This window comes from Balaenoptera musculus, chromosome 14 (genome assembly GCF_009873245.2).
Source record: "Balaenoptera musculus isolate JJ_BM4_2016_0621 chromosome 14, mBalMus1.pri.v3, whole genome shotgun sequence".
Taxonomy (NCBI): Eukaryota; Metazoa; Chordata; class Mammalia; order Artiodactyla; family Balaenopteridae; genus Balaenoptera; species Balaenoptera musculus.
Window position 1 is genome coordinate 38,816,458 of NC_045798.1, and position 21,904 is coordinate 38,838,361.

At 36.8% G+C, this 21,904-nt stretch overlaps 1 protein-coding gene across 1 annotated transcript in view; it reads left to right on the forward strand.

Moving 5' to 3' along the window:
- Positions 1 to 21,904, forward strand: part of GREB1L (GREB1 like retinoic acid receptor coactivator) — a 263,665-nt gene that overhangs the window by 175,297 nt on the left and 66,464 nt on the right. Inside the window, 4 exon segments of the mRNA XM_036822897.1 lie at positions 15,480 to 15,596; positions 16,193 to 16,312; positions 17,336 to 17,473; positions 19,054 to 19,239. Of these exon segments, the coding sequence (XP_036678792.1) occupies positions 15,480 to 15,596; positions 16,193 to 16,312; positions 17,336 to 17,473; positions 19,054 to 19,239 (561 nt within the window).

Below are 21,904 nucleotides of genomic sequence, written 5' to 3' on the forward strand. Positions count from 1 at the left end.
AGGCAAGGAAAAAAAAAAAAAAAGACATCCAATTTGGAAAGGAAGAAGTAAAACTGTCTTTATTCATAGACAGTAGGTTTTCTATGGAGAAAATCCAATGAAATCTACAAAAATGCTACTAAAACTAAGTGAGTTTAGCAACATTGCAGGATACAAGATCAATATACAAATATCAATTGTACTTCTATATATCAACAATGCATTATCAGAAATTAAGATTTTTAAAATAACTACCATTTATAATAGCATTAAAAACATGAAATATTTAGGGATAAATCTGACAAAGGGTATGAAAGAACTGTGCCCTGAAAACTAGAAAACAATGCTGAAAGTAAAGGAGACCTAAATAAATTGGAGAGACATCTCTTGTTCATGGGTTGGAAGACTAATATTGTTAAGATGTCAGTTTTCTCCAAATTGACCTATAGATTCAACACAATCCAACCCAAAATCTCAGAGGCTTTTTTTTTCTTTTGTTAGAAGTTGAGAAGCTAATTCTAAAATTCATATGGAAATGCAAATTACTTAAAATAGCCAAAACAACTCTGAAAAAAGAAAGAAAAATTTGGAAGGCTAACACTACCTGATTTCAAGATTATTATAAAGTGATAGTAATCAAAACAGCATGGTACTGGTGTGAAGATATTCTACAAATAGATCAATGGGACAGAATAGAAAGTCTAGAAACAAACACATGTGTATGTACCTTTAACGAATACAGAAGGCAATGCAGTGAGGAAAGGATAACCTTATCAACAAGTGGTTCTGAAACACTTGGATATAAATATGAAAAAACATGAACTTCAATCCATATCTCATACCACATACAAAATAATTCAAATGGGCCATAGATCTAAATGTAAAACTGAAAACTATAAAACTTCTAAAAGAAAAGGTAGAAAAAAATACTTGTGACCTGGGTTAGGCAAAGATTTCTTATATACAACATGGAAAGCACAGTCCATAAAAGAACAGATTGATATATTGGACTTCTTAAAATTTAAAACTTCTGCTTCTCAGAAGACACTGTTAAGAGAAAGAAAAAACAAGCCTCAGCCTGGGTGAAACTCTCTGCAAAGCATATATAGGAATCATATCCAGAAAAAGACTTTTAAAAACTCAATGATAGGGACTTCCCTGGTGGCGCAGTGGTTGGGAGTCTGCCTGCCAATGCAGGGGACATGGGTTCGAGCCCTGGTCCGGGAGAATCCCACATGCCGCGGAGCAACTAAGCCCGTGCACCACAACTACTGAGCCTGCGCTCTAGAGCCTGTGAGCCACAACTACTGAAGCCTGCGTGCCACAACTACTGAAGCTAAGCCACCACAATGAGAGGCTGACGCGCCACAACGAAGAGTGTGCCTGCTCGCTGCAGCTGGAGAGGGCCCGTGCACAACAATGAAGACCCAATGCAGCCAAAAATAAATAAATAAAATAAATAAATGTATTCTTTATTTAAAATAAATAAATGTATTCTGGGATTGACATGTATACACTGATGTGTATAAAATTGATGACTGATAAGAACCTGCAGTACAAACAAACAAACAAACAAAAAACAGCTAATACTCAACTTTCTTTGGGTTATTTGTATGGAAATATGTTAATATAAATGTTTCAGACATTATATGAAATTTCTAAAAATCTTATATGTTCCGGTATTATGTTATAAGTCATAATTCTAGTTATTACTTTAAAATGTATATCTCAGAAATAACTAAAAAAAAAAAAGACAATAAAATGAAATCTTAGTAAAAAAGTAAAACAAATATTTGTGGTGGGAGGGTTAAAAGAAAATCTCAGGAACAAAATTTGTAACTTGACAGAAATGCATATACACAGAATGCAATGTCATTTCCTCTGTCATTTTTCAGTGTAAGTACTATAATAAAAAGTATACTGTGCCGATGATGAAAAAAAAAAACCTCAATGATAAGAAAATAACCTAATTTTTAAAATGGGCAAAAGATATATGATGGCAATTAAACACATGAAAAGATGCTTAACACCATTAGTCATTGGGAAAATGCAAATTAAAACAATGAGATTTTCCACATACTTAGAATGGCTAAAATTAAAAGACTGACTATACCAAGTGTTGGTGTGGGTGTGGAGGAATTGGAACTCTTGTACGCTGCTGAGAATGTAAAATAGTAAAACCACTTTGGGAAACAGTTTGACAGTTTTTTAAAAAGTTAAACATACACCTACCAGATAGTCTAGCCATTCCATTCCTAGATATTTACCCAAGAGAAAAGGAGTATATGCAACAAACATTTGTGCACAAATGTTCATAGCAGCTTTATTTGTAATAGCCAAAAACTGGAAACAACCCAAATGTCCATCCAGGTGAATGTTTATCCAGGTGAACAGATAAATAAATTGTTATATACAACTCAATAAATAGTAATGAGCTATTGATATTCATAACAATATGGATGGATTTCAAAATAATTAAGGCAATAATTCACTCAAAAGAAGCCAGACAAAAGAAAAAAGAATATCATTCTATTTGTATAAAACTCTAGGAAATGCAAACTAATCTAAAGCAGCTCAGGGAATTCCCTGGCAGTCCGGTGGTTAGGACTCCACGCTTCCACTGCTGGGAGCCGGTGTTCAATCCCTGGTCGGGGAACTAAGATCCCACAAGCCGTATGGCCAAATAAATAAATAAAGCAGATCAGTGATTGTTTAGAGCAAGGGAAACATAGGAAAGAGGGATGACAAGGAGATTTAGAGGTGATGAATGTGTTCATATTTTGACTGTGGTGATGGTTTCACAAGTATATACATATGTCAAAACTTATCAGATTGCATACCTTAAGTATGTGCAATTTATTGTCAATTATGCCTCAATAAAGCTGTTTAAAAAATGAATAGTTCAAAATGGATTAAAGACCTAAGTGTAAGGCCAGACACTATCAAACTCTTAGAGGAAAACATAAGCAGAACACTCTATGACATACATCACAGCAAGATTCTTTTTGACTCAGCTCCCAGAGAAATGGAAATAAGAACACAAATAAACAAATGGGACCTAATGAAACTTAAAAGCTTTTGCACAGCAAAGGAAACCATAAACAAGACCAAAAGACAACCATCAGAATGGGAGAAAATATTTGCAAATGAAGCAACTGACAAAGGATTAATCTCCAATATTTACAAGCAGCTCATGCAGCTCAATAACAAAAAAACGAACAACCCAATCCAAAAATGGGCAGAAGACCTAAATAGACATTTCTCCAAAGAAGATATACAGATTGCCAACAGACACATGAAAGAATGCTCAACATCATTAATCATTAGAGAAATGCAAATCAAAACTACAATGAGATATCATCTCACACTGGTCAGAATGGCCATCATCAAAAAATCTAGAAACAATAAATGCTGGAGAGGGTGTGGAGGAAAGGGAACCCTCTTGCACTGTTGGTGGGAATGTAAATTGATACAGCCACTATGGAGAACAGTATGGAGGTTCCTTAAAAAAACTACAAATAGAACTACCATATGACCCAGCAATCCCACTACTGGGCATATACCCTGAGAAAACCATAGTTCAAAAAGAATCATGTACCAAAATGTTCATTGCAGCTCTATTTACAATAGCCAGGACATGGAAGCACCCTAAATGTCCATCGACAGATGAATGGATAAAGAAGATGTGGCACATATATACAATGGAATATTACTCAGCCATAAAAAGAAATGAAATGGAGGTATTTGTAATGAGGTGGATGGAGTTAGAGTCTGTCATACAGAGTGAAGTAAGTCAGAAAGAGAAAAACAAATACAGTATGCTAACACATATATACGGAATCTAAGGAAAAAAAAAAAAGGCCATGAAGAACCTAGTGGCCAGACGGGAATAAAGACACAGACCTAATAGAGAATGGACTTGAGGATATGGGGAGGGGGTGGGGTGAGATGTGACAGGGTGAGAGAGTGTCATGGACATATATACACTACCAAATGTAAAATAGATAGCTAGTGGGAAGCAGCCGCATAGCACAGGGAGATCAGCTCGGTGCTTTGTGACCACCTAGAGGGGTGGGATGGGGAGGGTGGGAGGGAGGGAGATGCAAGAGGGAAGATATATGGGAACATATGTATATATATAACTGATTATCTTTTTTATAAAGCAGAAACTAATACACCATTGTAAAGCAATTATACTCCAATAAAGATGTTTAAAAAAAAATGAATAGTGTAAGAACAGGTTAGGAAGATATCTGATTTAACATTAATTATAGGGGTAATTGTGTTTTAATTATAATGTTTTAATTAAATACTACTTTTTGAGTCAAAAGTAAAATATGGCTGACAAATAAATGATGCAGCCTCAGCATGCATTAATAGAAATATTGTGTCTTATTAGAAGGACATTAATTGCAGTCTGAATGTGAAAATAGGTCCAGAGTACTTTACTCAGGAAAGAAGCAAATTATGTAGGCTAAGTTTAGTACAGGTGCCAAGGGCAAAAAGAGAGCTTGTTAAGATTTAAGCTCTCAAGCATCTGGAAAACACTTAAGATTTAGCAAGACAAATATTTATTGAATATCTACTGTGTTCTAGGCACTTGCTAAATATGTTAATCGCTACTGTGAGGTAGGTTTTAGGACCATTTTGCAGATTATGAATCAGAATCTCAGAAAAGGTTAATATTTGGTTTTTTTAAAAAAGAGTTATTAAGTGAGAAAACCAGAATTCAGATTCTTTCAACTTGCTACTAAAATGGCTCCCTTTTTAAAAACATTTATTTATTTTGCTTTATTTTTGGCTGTGTTGGGTCTTCGTTGCTGCAAGTGGGCTTTCTCTAGCTGCGGCGAGAGGGGGCTACTCTTCATTGCGGTGCGTGGGCTTCTCATTGTGGTGGTTTCTCTTTGTTGTGGAGCACGGGCTCTAGGCGTGCAGGCTTCAGTAGTTGTGGCACTCGAGCTCAGTAGTTGTGGCTCGTGGGCTCTAGAGCGCAGGCTCAGTAATTGTGGCACACGGGCTTAGTTGCTCCATGGCATGTGGGATCTTCCCGGACCAGGGCTCGAATTCGTGTCCCCTGCATTGGCAGGCGGATTCTTAACCACTGCGCCACCAGGGAGGTCCACATTGCTCCCTTTTTTTAGAAAGTTATTCCCCCCCAGTGATTTTGCACTAACAGAGAATTATTCAACTATTGCATAAAGAGGATAAGTCGTTTTGGCTTCTTTTTTTCCACTCTATTTCTTTAACTATGATGTGGCAGACATTGTGCCAGGAGCTGGGAATGCCCTCAAGGAGCTCATGAAAAATAGGAAATTACAGACTCCTACAACATAGAGCATAGAGCTGTGACTTGCTCAAGGAATAATAGGAAATTACAGACTCCTACAACATAGAGCATAGAGCTGTGACTTGCTCAAGGAATTTTCCAAGTTTGCAAATCCTCCAGTGCTTACAAGTTCACTAGTAGAGATAATCAGACCTTGGTGAGATACAGATGCTGGGCAATCAGCTGCTTACTCACTATCTAAGCACCAGATTCTGCACAACAGCCTACAGTTCAAATTCATGTCTGAGCAAGATCACAGGCTATTGCATTTTGGACATTGGGGCTGCTCCCAAATAATCAAAACCACTAGTGTTAAATGCTGAATATGACAATGTCACCATACCTGATAAATTCAAGAATAGAAGCATGCGCAAGGTGGTAAAGATTAGGGAATAACATGAAAGGATTTACATTTTGGAAAGTTAACTCTGACCTTATCTAATGCCTAACTGTGCTTTCTGACTACATGCTTACAGCATATGGCCTTTTGTGACTGGCTTCTTTCACTTGACATAATGTTTTCAAGGTTCATCCATGTTGTAGCATGTATCAGTACTTCATTCCTTTTTGCTGCTGAAATATCCCATTTTATGGATATACCATATTTTATTTTTCCATTTATTTGTTGATGGACATTTAGGTTGTTCCTACTTTGGGGCTATTATGAATAATGCTGCTATGAACATTTGGGTACAGATTTTTGTATGGGCATGTGTTTTCACTTCCCTCTCATTTTATAGCTAGGAGTGGAATTGCTGAGTCATATGGTAACTCTGTGTCTATCCATTTGAGGAATTATTTTACAAAGTGGCTGCACCATTTTACATTCCTACCAGTAATGTGTGAGGGTTCCAATTTCTCCATATCCTGGTCAACACTTGTTATTGTCTGTCTTGTTTTGTTTTAGCCATCCTAGTGGATATAAAGTAGTATCTCATTGTGGTTTTGATTTGTGTTTCTCCAGTGGCTAATGATGTTGAGCATGTTTTCATGTGCTAATTGGCTATCTGTACATCTTCTTTGGAGAAGTGTCTATTACAAATCATTTGCCCATTTTTCAGTTGGGTTATGTGTCTCTCTATTACTGAGTTGTAAGAGTTCTTTATACATTCTGGATACAAGTCCTTTACCAGATATATGAGTTACAAATATTTCTCCCACTCTATGAGTTGTCTCTTTACTCTCTTGATGGTGTCCTTTGAAGCACAAATTTTTTTTTTATCATGATGAAGTCCAATTCATCTATTTTTTTTTTCTTTTGTTGCTCGTACTTTTGGTGTCACATCTAAGAAACCATTGCCAAATCCAAGGCCATGAAGATTTACTGCTATGTTTTCTTCTAAGAGTGTTATAGTTTTAACTCTTACATTTAGATCTATAATCCATTTTGGGTTAATTTCTGTATATGGTGTGAGGAAGAGGTCCAACTTCATTCTTATGCATGTGGATATCCAGTTTTCCCATAACATTTGTTGAAAAGACTATTTTTTAATACATTGAATTTTCTTGGCACTCACTCATTTCAAAATTCATTTGCCCATTAAATGTAAGGTTTTATTTCTGGATTCTCAATGCTATTCCGATGATCTGTACATCTTTCATTATGCCAGTGCTGCACTGATTGATAATTGTAGGTTTGTATGAAGTTCTGAAATAGGTAAGTATGAATCCTCTAGCTTTGCTTTTCTTTTTTGAGATTATTTTGGCTATTCTGGGCCCCTTGCATTTCCATATGAATTTTAGAAGTAACTTGTCAATTTCTACAAAGAAAGCAGATTGAATTTTGGTATGGCTTGCTGAATCTATTGAGTCCGTAGAACAATTTGAGGAGTATTGCCGTATTAACAATGTTAAGTCTTCCAATCCATGAGCATGGAATGTCTTTCCATTTATTTAGGTCTTTAAAAATTTCTTCTAACAATGTTTTATAGTTTTCACAGTATAAGTTTTACACTTCTCTTACTAAATTTATTCCTAAGTAGTTATTTTTTCTGATGCTATTGTAAATGGAACTTTTATCTTAATTTTATTTTTGTGTTGTTCATTGCAAGTGCATAGAAATACAGTTGACTTTTGTATATTGACCTTGTATCCTGCAACTTTGGTGAACTCATGTATTAGCTTTAGTAGTTTTATAGTGTATTCCTTAGTATTTCCTTTTTGTCCATTTTATCTGAGTCATCTAATTTGACATCTTTATGAGTTAAGTAGGGCTGCCATAACAAAATAGCACAGACTGAGTGGCTTAAACAACAAAAATTTATTTTCTCACAGTTCTGGAAGTTGCAAGTCCAAGATCAAGGTGCAGTAGGGTGTTTTATTTTTCTGAGACCTCTTTCCTTGGCTTGCAGATAACCAGCTGCCTTCTTGCTATATCCTCACATGGCCTTTCCTCTGTGCATGCACATCCCTGTTGTCTCTTCCTCTTTTTTAAAGGACACCAGTCATATTAGATTAGAACTCTACCCTTATGGCCTCATTTAACCTTAATTACTTCTTTAAGGACTCTATATACTGTCACATTCTAAGGTGCTAGAGATTAGGGCTTCAACATATGATTTGTGGGGACAGGGGCACAATTCAGTCCATAACAAAGGCATACAATTGTTCATAGTATTCCTCTATAATTCTTTTTATTTCTGTAAGTTTGCTAGCAATGCCCTCTTTTTCACTCTTGATTTTAGTAATTTGCATCTTTTCTCTTTATTTCTTGGTCAGTCTGGCTAAAGTTTTGTCAATTTTGTTCATCTACTCAAAGAACAAACTTTTGGTTTTGCTGATTTTCACTATTGTTTCTCTATTCCCTACTTCATTCATTTCTGCTCTAGTCTTTATTATTTCCTTTCTTCTGCTTATTTTGGGTTTAGTTTACTTTTCTTACTTTTTTTACTTGAGATTTTCTTCCTTTTCATTTATTTATTTTTTTAATTTTTATGTTATATTGGAGTATAATTGATTTACAATGTTGTGGTAGTTTCAGATGTACAGCAAAGTGATTCAGTTATACATATATCTATTCTTTTTCAGATTCTTTTCCCATTTAAGTTGTTACAGAATATTGAGTAGAGTTCCCTGTGCTGTAGAGTAGGTCCTTGTTGATTATTTATTTTATATTTTAGTAGTGTGCATATGTTAATCCCAAACCCCTAATTTATCCCTCCCCCTGTACCTTTCCCTGTGGTAACCATAAATTGTTTTCTAAGTCTGTGAGTCTGTTTCTGTTTTGTAAATAATTTCATTTGTATCATTTTTTTAGATTCCACATACAAGTGATATCATATGATATTTGTTTTTCTCTGACTTACTTCACTTAGTATGATAATGTCTAGGTCCATCCATGTCACTGCAAATGGCATTATTTCATTCTTTTTTATGGCTGAGTAATATTCCATTGTATATATGTACAACATCTTCTTTATCCATTCATCTGTCAATGGACATTTAGGTTGCTTCCATGTCTTGGCTATTGTAAATAGTGCTGCAATGAATATTGGGTACATGTATCTTTTCAAATTATGGTTTTCCCCAGATATATGTCCAGGAGTGGGATTGCTGGATCATATGGTAACTCTATTTTTAGTTTTTTAAGGAACCTCCATACTGTTCTCCATAGTGGCTGTACCAATTTACATTCCCACCAACAGTGTGGGAGGGTTCCCTTTTCTCCACACCCTCTCCAGCATTTATTGTTTGTAGACATTTTTATGATGGCCATTCTGACTGGTGTGAGGTGATACCTCATGGTAGTTTTGATTTGCATTTCTCTAATAATTAGTGATATTGAGCATCTTTTCATGTGCTTTTTGGCCATCTGTATGTCTTTTTTGGAGAAATATCTATTTAGAGCTTCTGTCCTTTCTTCCTTTTTTTTTTTTTTTTGGCCATGCTGCACAGCTTGTGGGATCTTAGTTCCCCAACCAGGGATTGAACAGGGACCCATAGCAGTGAAAGTGCTGAGTCCTAACCACTGACTGGACCGCAAGGGAAGTCCCCCTTTTTAATATAGACATTTACAGCCATAAATATTCCTCTAAACACTTTTTAAACAGTATCTCATAAGTTTTCAATTGTCGTGTTTTCATTTTCATTTGTCTTAAAGTGATATCTAATTCCCCTTGCAATTTCTTTGATCTATTGGTTATTTAGTAATGCATCGTTTAATTGCCACAAATTTGTGAATTTCCTTCTGTTATTGATTGCTCATTTGATTCCACTGAGGTTAGAGAATGTATTTTGTATGATTTTAATTCTTTTAAGTTTATTGAGGCTTGTTTTATCACCTAACATATTGTCTTTCCTGGAGAATGTTCCCTGTGCACTAGAAAAGAATGTATATTCTGCTTTTGTTCAGGGAATGTTCTGTTGATATCAGTTACGTCTAATTGGTTTATAGTGCTGCTCACGTCTTCTATTTCCTTCTTGACTGTCTCCCTAGTTATTCTATCCATTATTGAAAGTGGGGTACTGAAGTCTCAAACTGTTATCATCAAATTGCCTATTTCTCTCTTCAGTTTTGTCAGGATTTGCTCCATGAATTTGGGGCTCTGTTGTTTATATGTTTATATTTTTATAATCGTTATGTCTTCCTGGTGGATTGACACTTTTATCATTATAAAATGTCCTTTTTCTTCTCTAGTAATAATATTTTCTTAAAGTCTATTTTTTCTGGTATTAGTATGGTCACTCCAGCTCTCTTCTAGCTACTATTTGCATATATAGTGTGTTTTGTCATACAGAATTTTTTAAGTTTTATGTAGCTGAATATATAAATTTTTTATGGCTTCTGCATTTTGAACAATAGTTTGGCCTTTTCCATTTCAAGGTGATAATTGACTCTCCCATGTTTTCTCCTATTATTTCTGTATCATCAGTTTTTAAGTTTCTACTTTTGGTCCATTTGATTTTGTTTGGTACTTGGTGTAAGTTGTAGATCCAACTTAATTTTTTTCTTATATATCCAATTGCCACAGCACAGTTTATTGAATGGTTCATCTTCATTGCTGCTTTGAGCTGCTACCTTTATCTTATACTAAATTCTTATGTGTATTTGCATCTGCTTCTTACTGTCTTTTTTCTTCCATTGTTCTGTTTGTCTACTAATGCACTAGGACCACAGTATTTTATAGACTGTGGTTTTTATGTCTTATTATATCATCATGTTAGCCTCTTGTCATTTCTCTTATTTTTCAGAATGTTTCTTGCTATTCTTGTGTGCTTATTTTTTTCATATCAACATTACATCAATTTGCTTACTTAAACAATTTGCTTACTTACTAATAATTCTAATAGTAATTCTAATAATATCTAAACCTGTTCATATTTTCCTAGGATCATATTAAATTTATGAATTAACTCAGATTGATTGACATTTTTTTGACATTGAATATTTCTGATCTGAAACATGGTTGTCTTAACGTTTGTTCAGGCCTATTTTCAAGGTCTTCAGAAAAAATTTTTAATTTTTAAAAATCTTTAATATGAAAAGTTAAAAATAGAATAATATCACGGACCATCACTGTGGACCTATTACCCAGCTTAAATAATTATGAACACATGGCCATATTTTCAGTATTACTGCGTCTCTCCCTCCCTCCCTCAATGTTTTACAACAAATCCCAGACATTATATAAGAAATATGATAAATTTTTCTTCATATAGTTGTGTACATTTCTTATTAAGCTTATTCCTAGGCCTTTTATCTAACTCTTGTTCATTGCTTTTATATAGGAAGATTTATTTCTGTGCATTGATTTTGTACCCTTTTGTTATTATTTAAATATTTGTTTGTGCTAATTTGAATTCATTGACTTGAAAAGGTTACCACCCTTTATAATTTGCTAACCAGATTTCACCTGTATGCTCACCTGGACTGTTAGAAATATGCTAAAATTCTAGGTATAAACTAGTGTAGTAAGCTACTAGTCTTGCACCAAACAACGTATTTGTGGCCTGAAACGTAATAACCAACCTGTGTAGTGACATGTCAAATTTACCTGGGATTCCTGTCGTGTAAGTTTCTCTGTTAATACCTGAAAAACTCAGGTTGTCTTCAGTTTCCTGTCACTTTATAATGTTTTTATGTGCAGTTGCTGGCCTCTATTCTTCCTGTAGACCTTAAAATCATTCCTTGATGTAAGTCAGTCCCTCAGAGAGGCACATAACTCTTCTGAGCCAGTAGGGAACCATTTCAGTCTTTTGAGTTCTTATGATAAGCACTGATCAGATGTATCAGGAATCACACTGTGGCATGAGCACTAATATTTTAGATCATTTCTAATGTAGCACCATCAGTATCCTGCTCTTTAGAACACTTTGTTTTTCAAACTCTCAGAGTTTTAACAGTCCCTTTGACACTTTCCTGTGTTACCTGATTAAGCTGTTCTGCTGGTGTAGAGTCAGGGATTTGGGGTCTATTATATTCATTTCGGAAAACTCTAGTTGGCTGGAGTCTTTATCTCTCCCATAACCTGCCTCTGAAATGGCATATGGTTTTTCTGCCAAATAAGAATTTTCTTTTGGATGTCTCTGGTATTACATAGGGAAAAATTCTAGTTTATTCCAAATATTAAAGCAACTTTTCTTCAGAGAAAAGTTCTTTCCCCTACATTGCAATGACTTAGCTTACACGACACTTTTCAAATGACAAACTTATCTGGATAGAGATAAATATATCTCATTAAAATATGGCTTTGAGGGAAACTATGGAGACAGTTTTAATATGGCACATGATGATATCCTTGATGCCACATCATATGACTTTGACCAAGTTAAATGGCTACCATTATTTAAGGTAATAGTACCAGCCTCATTGAGTTCATATAGGAATTAGGTGAATTGATATATTTAAAGTGCTTAAACTTAAAACTAGCACCTAGCACATAGTACCCACTAGTGAGTGTTTGTTAAATACATAAAAAAGAAAATAAAACCTATGTACAGAGAAATGGACTTTCTTAAAATAGATCAAGGGAAAAACTGAAATTCTATAGTCTACTATAGTCTCTCTCAGCTCACTCTTGTTGAATTAACTTCCTTCCTGCATATATAGTTTCTAATTTGAACAACCTCTTTCATTTTAAAGATTCGTCAGTTCTCAGTCCAGCTAATTCTGCAATCAATTTAAGTGGAGCTCAGGACCTGACCCGGAATAAGAATGTTGTGAAGCCACTGGCTTTGTCTTTGCAGGTTGTAGGGAAGACTTTTGCTGCAGGTGATGTTTTCCTCACTTATATATATATTTTTAATTTATTTATTTTTAATTTATTTTTGGCTGTGTTGGGTCTTTGTTGCTGCACACAGGCTTTCTCTAGTTGCGGTGAGCGGGGGCTACTCTTCATTGCCGTGCGCGGGCTTCTCATTGCGGTGGCTTCTCTTGTTGCAGAGCACGGGCTCTAGGCACACGGGCTTCAGTAGTTGTGGCACGTGGGCTCAGTAGTTGTGGCACACAGGCTTAGTTGCTCCGCGGCATGTGGGATCTTCCTGGACCAGGGCTCGAACCCGTGTCCCCTGCATTGGCAGGCAGATTCCTAACCACCATGTCACCAGGGAAGCCCTCCTCACTTATATTTATTTGGTAAATACCTAGTCCATAAGAGACTTGTGTGAAATTTAATTGACAGTTTGGTAGAAGAAAACAGAAGCTCCTTCTTCGCCAGTTGAAGGCAAAAGTGGGGCTGTCTACAATAACACATTTTTATACAAAGCTTTGTGTTTTCTGTGTTACATCCAGAAGAGTCAGTGAATGACATTTGGCACACAGGGGAGACAAAGCAGGTTGATTCTGTTCAATGAAAATTTCTTGGATACCTGCTATAATGAGGAACTGGGGATAGATCCTAAGATAAATAAGGCTCAATCCCTGACCTCTAATGTACTTGTAATCTTGCAGAGGAGATCAACCCAAAAGAAGATATTTTCAGTGTACTGCAATAAATACATAATATCCTAGGGGAGCACAGAGGAGGGGGGGTTAGTCCAGCATTTTAGGGAGTAATCGAGAACGAGTTCTTGGGGACTTCCCTGGTGGTCCAGTGGTTAAGATGCTGTGCTTCCAATGCAGGGGGCGTGGGTTCAAACCCTGGTCAGGGAATAGGGGAAAGGCATTTCAAATTCAGGGAAAAGCAGGAGCAAAGCTTGAAAGGAAAAGGAAAGGAAAGAAGCAGCATGACATGTGCAGGAACTTCCAGCAGTTTGGACTGGTTAGAAACATACAATGTAAAACTCAGGGAGTAGCAGGAGGTGAGCAAGAGGCAGAAAAGGGAAAGGTCATAGGAGGTCAGGATAAGAAGTATGGATTTCACTCTATAACTTATGGCACAGGGGAGTGACATGGTCTTATTTTAACTTAAGCTAGATCATTTTGGCAGCAAAAAGAAAGCTTTGGGAATACAAGTTGCAGGTCATTCAGTAGTCTGTGTGAGAAATGATGAGGTCCTTGACCAGGGTGAGAATAGGTTGGAGAGGAGGAGACAGATTGGAGAACTACTCAGGATGTAAAATGAGCAGACTTGACTGATTAATGGGAGCGTAAAGCAGAAGAAGAGGTCTCAGTTGACGTCCATCTTTCTGGGCTAATGGTTAGTACTGTTGCTTGAGATAGGGAATACAGCAAGGGGAGCAGGTTCCCCAGGAGGAGATTGTGAGTTCAGTTTTGGACATGATGAGTTTGAAATACCCATGAAGCATCCAAGTGGAGCTACTCAACGGTAATTTCATTTATCGTAGGGGGAAAGTAGGACTAATGGTATAAAGTTGAGCCACCAGCGTATGGTTAAAATCACCACGTAAATAGTGTCAGTCAAGGAGAAATGTCGGGTAAGGCAAGCTATGAACTAAAGGCAGACCCGTAGAAAATTTCAGTGTTTAAGAAAAAAAAAATGGTCTGAGAGGTAGAAGAAAAATAAAGAGAAAGAGAACCTATCATTCTTGGAAACTTTCCAATAGTTAGGTATCATAATTTATCCAGACTACTTTTGTTCTTACTCTGGTCCAACAATTCTTGCGGAATCTGCCTTCCGTTTAGATTACAGACTGGAACAAACTGAATCCAAGTTTTTACAGCATAGAAGAAAAATTAATGAAATTATGGATCTTGGCAGTAATCATCATGATTGCTAAAACCATCAGATGAGAGGCTGATGAACAACTTTGTAACTTGAAGATTAGGCTGACAACTCTTAAACCCACTGATGAATCTTAACATCACAAGAAAAGAGAAAACTGGTCATTATGTGCCTCTTAATGGAAGTATACAACAGGACTTATGAGATACTCTTGCCAAAAAAAATCAAACTTGAATCTGAGCAAACATCTATATCTAATGATTAGTTTAGGAATTAGAGGAGACATCAAATGACACCATGGATATCCAATCAGCAAAATACAGGAAATGAGAAATTCTGCCAGGTTTTCAGCAAATTAATTGTTAGAAAGAAAAAGAAGAAGGAGAATTCTATAGATTAAAAGAGGTTTAAGGGACATAGCAACTAAATTCAGTGTGTGGATATTTTTTGAACCCCAGTTTGAACAAGAAATGTAAAAAGCCATTTCTGAGCTGATTGGGAGAAATTTGAATACTGATGGGATATTAAGAAATTATTGATCATTGTTAATTTTAAGTATAAAAAAGATCACGGTTATGTTTTTTAAGAGTCCTTTTCTTTTAGAAACATATACAAAAGTATTTATGGATGAAATGATATGACAAATGAGTTTGCTTCAGAATAATCCAGAGCCCATATGTGTGTATGTGGGTGGAGGGAAAAGATAGGGAGTATAAATAAAGCAGGATTGGCCACATGTTGATAAATGTTGAAGCTGGGTGATGGGTACATAGTTTATATACCCTTCTCTCTGCTTTTATATATGTTTGAAAATTTCCATGATAAAAGGTAAAAAAAAAAAGAGAGTTTTCTCTTTTCTACCCACCATCTCCAAAGACTTCACTGAAAATAATTCTAAAAGATCTCTTGGGGTCCTAGAAAATTATTTTGGGTGACATTTCATGTTAGTTAAAGTACTACTCTGATGGTTGTAGTTGGCTCTATACAACTGGGCTGTTCCATCAGTGGGATTTCTTTGAATCCTATGTGAGGTTTGTCATATGGTTGCGGCATCACAGAAAGCAGTGTCCTGCCCAGACTCTGTTCTGAGTGGCTCCTCTTGTGTACCACAGATGCTGCTAATGGAAACAGTAGCCATGGAGGAAAGAGCAGTGCGTCTAGCTCCACTCCAGCCCGCCCAGGGAATTACTCTTTGTCACCAAGACCTAGCTTTGCCTCAGGAGACCAAGGTACAATACCCATCTTAGAGTTTTGAAATAACACTTAATTATGGAAGAAGTGCTCCAGAGAGTTTGGAATGATGAATTATCTGGCAGCACACTCCCAGTTTTTTCTTAGCTTCTCGTGCAATGTTTTGAAAATTTATGATTGGTATGAACAATTACGATTACATATCTTGGTGATTCTACAAGGGTGGGCCTACCTAGGAAATAACATTGAAACAAATATATAAGAAGTGTCTTGAAAAGCCATGGGCTTTGATGACCAAAGTACAGGGTTCAAAGTTCCTCTCTGTTGTGTGACTCTGGGTAAATGTGAGCCTTCCTTTCACCATCTACAAAATGGGTATAACAATGTAGTTGTCCTACAACTTCACAGGGTTGTTGATAGAATCAGATGAAATAATCTGGGTGAAACGGTACATTGTAAAACAGCCTGCAGCTGTTAGTGCTGTTAGTGTGTGACTTTTTCTAACTTTATCTTTACCTCTAGAAAAGTGACTTCGACTTTCTGAGTATAATCATAGTAAAGGTCCTATGTTACTTTGGCTTCTTTCCCTTCTTCCATTACTAAGGACAAGGCTCATCTTTCTTTTTGTATTCAGCTACCATGTTCATTTCTGGGCCACCAAAGAAACGACACCGAGGATGGTATCCTGGGTCACCTGTCCCCCAACCTGGTTTAGTTGTACCTATTCCTGCAGTTCGCCCTCTTTCAAGAACTGGTAAGATTTCAACAGAAGATGGGTTTTAAGTTTCCTTAAATTAACAAAGGTATCTCCCTCTCTCGTTCTTTCCATGAACCCTTGAAGATAAATTTCCTTAACTAACTATTGTGTCCAGTACTATAGCAGCTAATATTTTGTCCCCATCACATCTGCCATCCCTATAAGCACATGTGCCATCACAAAAGATCTTGATTCACCATCTGTCTTTGTTTTACACTATAGTATCAATAAACCACTCTTTATGTAGGGCGTGATGCTACCAATCCACCATTATAGAGCATAAATGAACTTGCTTTGCCAATAGTGGTATTTGATGTATCCTCCTGTGATCTGGTTCCTTATGTGACCTATACTTATTATTTCTGAATTGGATGGTTCAGTCTGTGACTAGAATCCTGAAAAACCAACTGGTTCTCCTTTATAATATCCAAGCTGTGGCCATTTGGTGCTTATGTTCAAATGCTCATCTACCTTGCTGTATGAAACACAGACAAATGTAAATATACCAATTCTAAGACATAGATGGGGTTCTTTAAAAATTTACATTTGTTTAAAAAATGATTCTAAAATCTACAGAGAAATGATAAATACAGAAAGAATTATGCCGGTATGTTACTGTGGTTGCCTCTAGGTAGTACTGATTAATGATGAATTTATCCTTATTCTCACTTTTCTATACTTTTCACATTTTCTGTAATGAGTAGATATGCCTTGATAATCTAGGGTGGGGGGAGATAAAATACAAAACAGAATCCAAAATACTGTATGTGGAAAAACAACTAGAAGGAAAAACTGCCAAAATGCTAAATAGTAGTTATCTCCAGACGATTTGATAATGGTTGATATTTTTGTTTGTTTTTCTCACTTCTTATTTTATACAATAAACACAAATTACTTTAATAAAAAAGCCATTAAACTTATAAAACTTGCATATTAAAAGTATTAACACTGTGTTGATTTCAACTATATTTCATTTATCCTTCCTATCTAATCCTTCTTGTCAAACAACTTTTTTTCCAGAGTCCCTTTTATCTGCCCCAGTTCCACAGACCCCATTAACTGGAATTTTACAACCTCGACCCATTCCTGCAGGGGAAACTGTAATTGTTCCTGAAAATCTGCTGAGTAACTCAGGAGTTAGACCAGTAATCCTGATAGGTAAGGAAAGGAATTCCAAGTTGCCTGTGTCTGCTGGAATCTAGGAACACTTCTCCATTTCACTGCGTGTCTATTCATGTGTTCATGAAGGTATTCATTGATCCATCTATTAATTCTTTAAGCATTTATTGGTCAGCTCCTTCATGATATCCTAAACATGGGACTAGAAGTTGGGAATAAGGCAAAGTCTTTTGGCCCACAAGGAGCACTGTTTAGTGGGGCAGTCTAGAGGTTCACAGTCAAGCTCTCCATCATCTCAGAGGTGATGTTTCAGCTGGGGAACTGAGGCGGGGATGAGAGCAGACAAGGTTGGGGAGGGCTCATTTCAGTCAAAGGGAGCCAAACCGCAGAGAAAAGAAACAAGCTGAGCCAGCGAAGAGGCCCCACTTGGGAGAACCAAGAGGTCCCAGAGCTGCAGATCTAAACCATGGGGTAGCATTTAGGAGTGAGAGCCTTTCCAAGCTCTCTATAAGTGGAGGTGTAGAAATGTAGGGGTCCCTAGATTCCATGACTAATTTAGTGCCTTTCATACCCACATCAAGAGTGCCCTTGTCAGGGGGCTAGCCTAGGCCAGAAGAAGAAGACTGCCGGCTTTACCTTCGGGACTAAACAGATAGGGTGTTTAAGCCCACTAGATCTTTATGGTATGTCTATGTGAGGTGTTATCTGTTTCTTGCAGTTGGCTTGAGCCAGACATGGATGGTTTCGCTTTGAGCCCTGTTCTTTATCAGGCTGCCCTATCCACTGCTCCTGGACCTATAGGCACTAGGGGGAATCCCAGTTGTTTAAATTCCATATAGTCAGGAAGTTCTTACTGAACATTTGAATTGCATGCACAGTGCAACTAAGCCTTGGAAAGATACATAAAACATGAGGACCCTCTGGAGTCTGCCTTTTAGAAAGACTCACAGAGGGACTGTTCTCTTCACCATACCACCAATACAGGGTGTATTTTCAACACATTTGTGTCCTATCTACTTCTAAGATGATTTAAGGCTGTTTACTGACAATTAGGAAGAGAACACAACAGAAATGGCTAAGATAGCAAAAAGAGTAAGAACCTCCAAGTCCCTGCAGCTGGAAGAATATTGCTGTTGATCAATGAATTTAGCTTAAATTTTTTAAAAGAAAACCTCAAGAAGTGACACATGTTATTGTAGCTTGTCTGTTTGTTTGTTTTCTGACTTCTTTTCTGAAAAGAAACTTGATCAGGAATTTTATCTGAAAACATTTTATTCTTGCAGTTTTACAAAGGGTACAGAGATGTTTCTGCAAACTCTCATCAGTCCTGTATGGCAGAGATATAATATTAACATGTCTCTTATATAATATAGTTTGAGTATTAATATAATTTGAGTATTTTGCTTCCTGTTCTTCTAATTTAATGAAAGGGTAGAATTTAGAATTTAGAGCATTCGCATGAATTCCCTGGGATTGATATATTTGAGTGATTTGTTTGGTAGCCATCTCAGAGGGCAGGGAACTTCGTTGAGCATCGTTGATCCTAGTTGAGCAAATATACCTGGTTGGACCTCAAAAAGAAATGTTGAACTTTACTGACCTGCTTCTATTGGGGGCAGGCTATGGCACTTTACCCTATTTCTATGGAAATGTTGGTGACATTGTTGTGAGTCCTCTGCTGGTGAATTGCTACAAGATTCCACAGTTGGAAAACAAAGATTTGGAACAGTTAGGTTTGACTGGCAGCCAACTCCTGAGCGTGGAAAACATGATTCTTCTGACAATACAGTATCTCGTGCGGCTGGGTAAGCTATTTTCAATAATCATTTGATGGCGACGATTTTTATTCTTTTTTGGAGCATACTTTTTTCCTTTCTTACCCACTTTCTCACATTTATCCACCTCTTACTTTCCCCTCTTTCACGTCTAACATTCTTTTTCTTCAACCCCATTCTCTATGGCTTTTCCCTTTCCTCTCCTCCATTTCTTTCCTACTCCTTTCCTTCTCTTTCCTACTTCTTTTTCTCCCCCCTATTTCTCTCAGATCGAGCCTCCCTTGCTCCTGGCTTTGCTTCTTTGGGTCCTAGAAGAGATAAATTGCTCCACCTGGTGTCCAGTGCCATAATGGTCCTAAAGTCTCCCAAGTAGTTGATGTAGGCAGACTGTCCAAGGGCTGTGCCATGGGTACCTCCCTTGTGAGTCAGGCCAAGCCACCTTTCTGAAAGTGCAGCTACCATCTGGAATGCAAATGTAGCCATTGTGTTAGACAATTATTTTCCAATTTTCCACTTAGCCTTTTTATCTTGTTTATCCACTGCCCCTACACCCATTTTTTTCTTCTCCAGCTCCATCCCTTTGATGTAGTCCAAACTGCTTCCTTTCATTGAGGTAGTAACTTGGACCTCCCTGGAAGGTTTTCTGGGCTTTAGGGTAAGGGGATACCTAGGTCATGAACCCTTCACTTCCTCTATTTGATATCTCCTCCTGAGCCCCACAGTGGGTGTATGCAGGTGCCCTGACAGTACTTTAGTGGCTCCACAGCATTTACATTGCAATGTCCTTTATTTTGCAAACTGCAGTAGGCCATCTAATATGCAGCCTAATTATATACCTACTCCAGGACTTCAAACCACTGATTTACTTAGGAAAATGTTCAAGATGTAAAATTACACATTAAAAATTTTATCTGCACTCTTGTGAATTTTTTTTAATGTTTTAAAATACTTTGGTGTTAAATAATAAAAAACATGGGCCAAACAATGTTAAACACACACACACACACACACACACACACACACACACACACACACACGTTTCAGCTTCAGTCTTTGGAGATCAGCTAGCAATCATGGCTGCAACTCTTAGTACCCTGAGAGCCCAAAGGCCTGCTTTGACATGGAATCTACTTTGAAATGGGATCTGCTCTGACATGGGCTTTTGAAACTTGCAAGGCTTCAGGTATCTCATGAGCCACTTTCATGATAAATCTAGGACTTGCTAATTATTTTTATTAGTAGGTCGTAAAATTATAAAAATCACCTGGGTCTGACATTTGATGTCATAATTTTAATTGATACATACTGACTTTCAACCGTGTTCCAAGATGAAAAACTAGCTTCTAGATGTATCCAGAATCAGTTATACAAGGCCACATAAAGTAATGCTATTTTAGTTAACCAAACCTATCAGTATAGCATTTTTTAAAATCTCAATAACAATTTAAATAGTCAAAGTCCAAGTTAATTAAAGAAACTAAATGGTCAAAACAAAACCTCTTTCCTTAAATTAGTAAAAGCTCTTTTCTTAAAAAATAGAACAATCTCCATTCAATTAGACAAAACTCTTCTCTGCCCTGCAGGATCAGTTCTCTCCAGTTTTACTTGCAACCAATTAATTATGTTTCTCAATGTCCAACATAAATAGATATTTCTTTTTCTTAATCTAAATTTTGTACATTGAGACATCTCTTCTCTTTAACTCTTCTGGAGTCCTTAATTTTTTTTTTTTTTTTTTTTTTTTTGCCTTCAGAAGTTTTGAAGAAGGCAGCAAGAAAATTTTCACATATACTAAAGATTATAAATTGACATTTGAAAAAATAAATCCAAACTTCTAAAAGGACAGGTGTAATACTTGGATGGCTCAGTTATCTGAAGGTAACAGAGAAGAAGAAAAGCAAGATTTTTCAGAAAGAACAGACCTTTCCACTACAATCACTTTAAAAAAAATGTCTCTGTTATTTCACAATCTGAAAATCTTTTGAAGTAGATAATGAAATCAGCAAATCCAGAGATTCTTGGAGGACTCTGAGTCTGTTGGAAACTTGTCTTTTCCTATTATGGTGACTCTATCTGAAAAGCCTTCGGACCTGATGCCTGGGCTACGCAGAGTTACTGGAGATAAGCATTTGAAGAAAAAAAATTACTATATATTATCAAGCTTGTGAAAAGTGGAGAAAAGGCTCCTGCAATTTAGCTCTAAAGGCTAAGGATGCAGAAATGATGGGAGGTGATTGGAAGCAGGGCAATTTACTCTAAAAAGTTTCTTACCTCATTTAAACTTTGATACATTTTCCTCCGTTTCTCAATTCCTAACAGTAATTCAATCAAAACTCTGTAAAAGTGAGTTTTAAGGCAACCGAGAACGCTATGAACATGTTTGATATTTTATTTTCCCAGAATGCCTTTGTATTTGGAATTAATTATGCTGCGTAACAGAAAATGTTACTCCATGGTGGTTTGGAGGGAGCCTTATGGACACACCTGTTAACCAGCCTCCTCAGATTGTCTATGAGAGGCAGGAGGGAACTGGAGAAGTCACAGCCACATGCTTTTGAGCTGTCATTTGTTCTGATGGAAGAAAGCTTTAAGTACATGACCATCTTCCCCTCTTCTCAATGCAGTCAGTACAGATCTTGCGCTTTGAGCTCACTACTAAGTGTATACTCAGTGGCCACGAACCGTGGTGCTAATT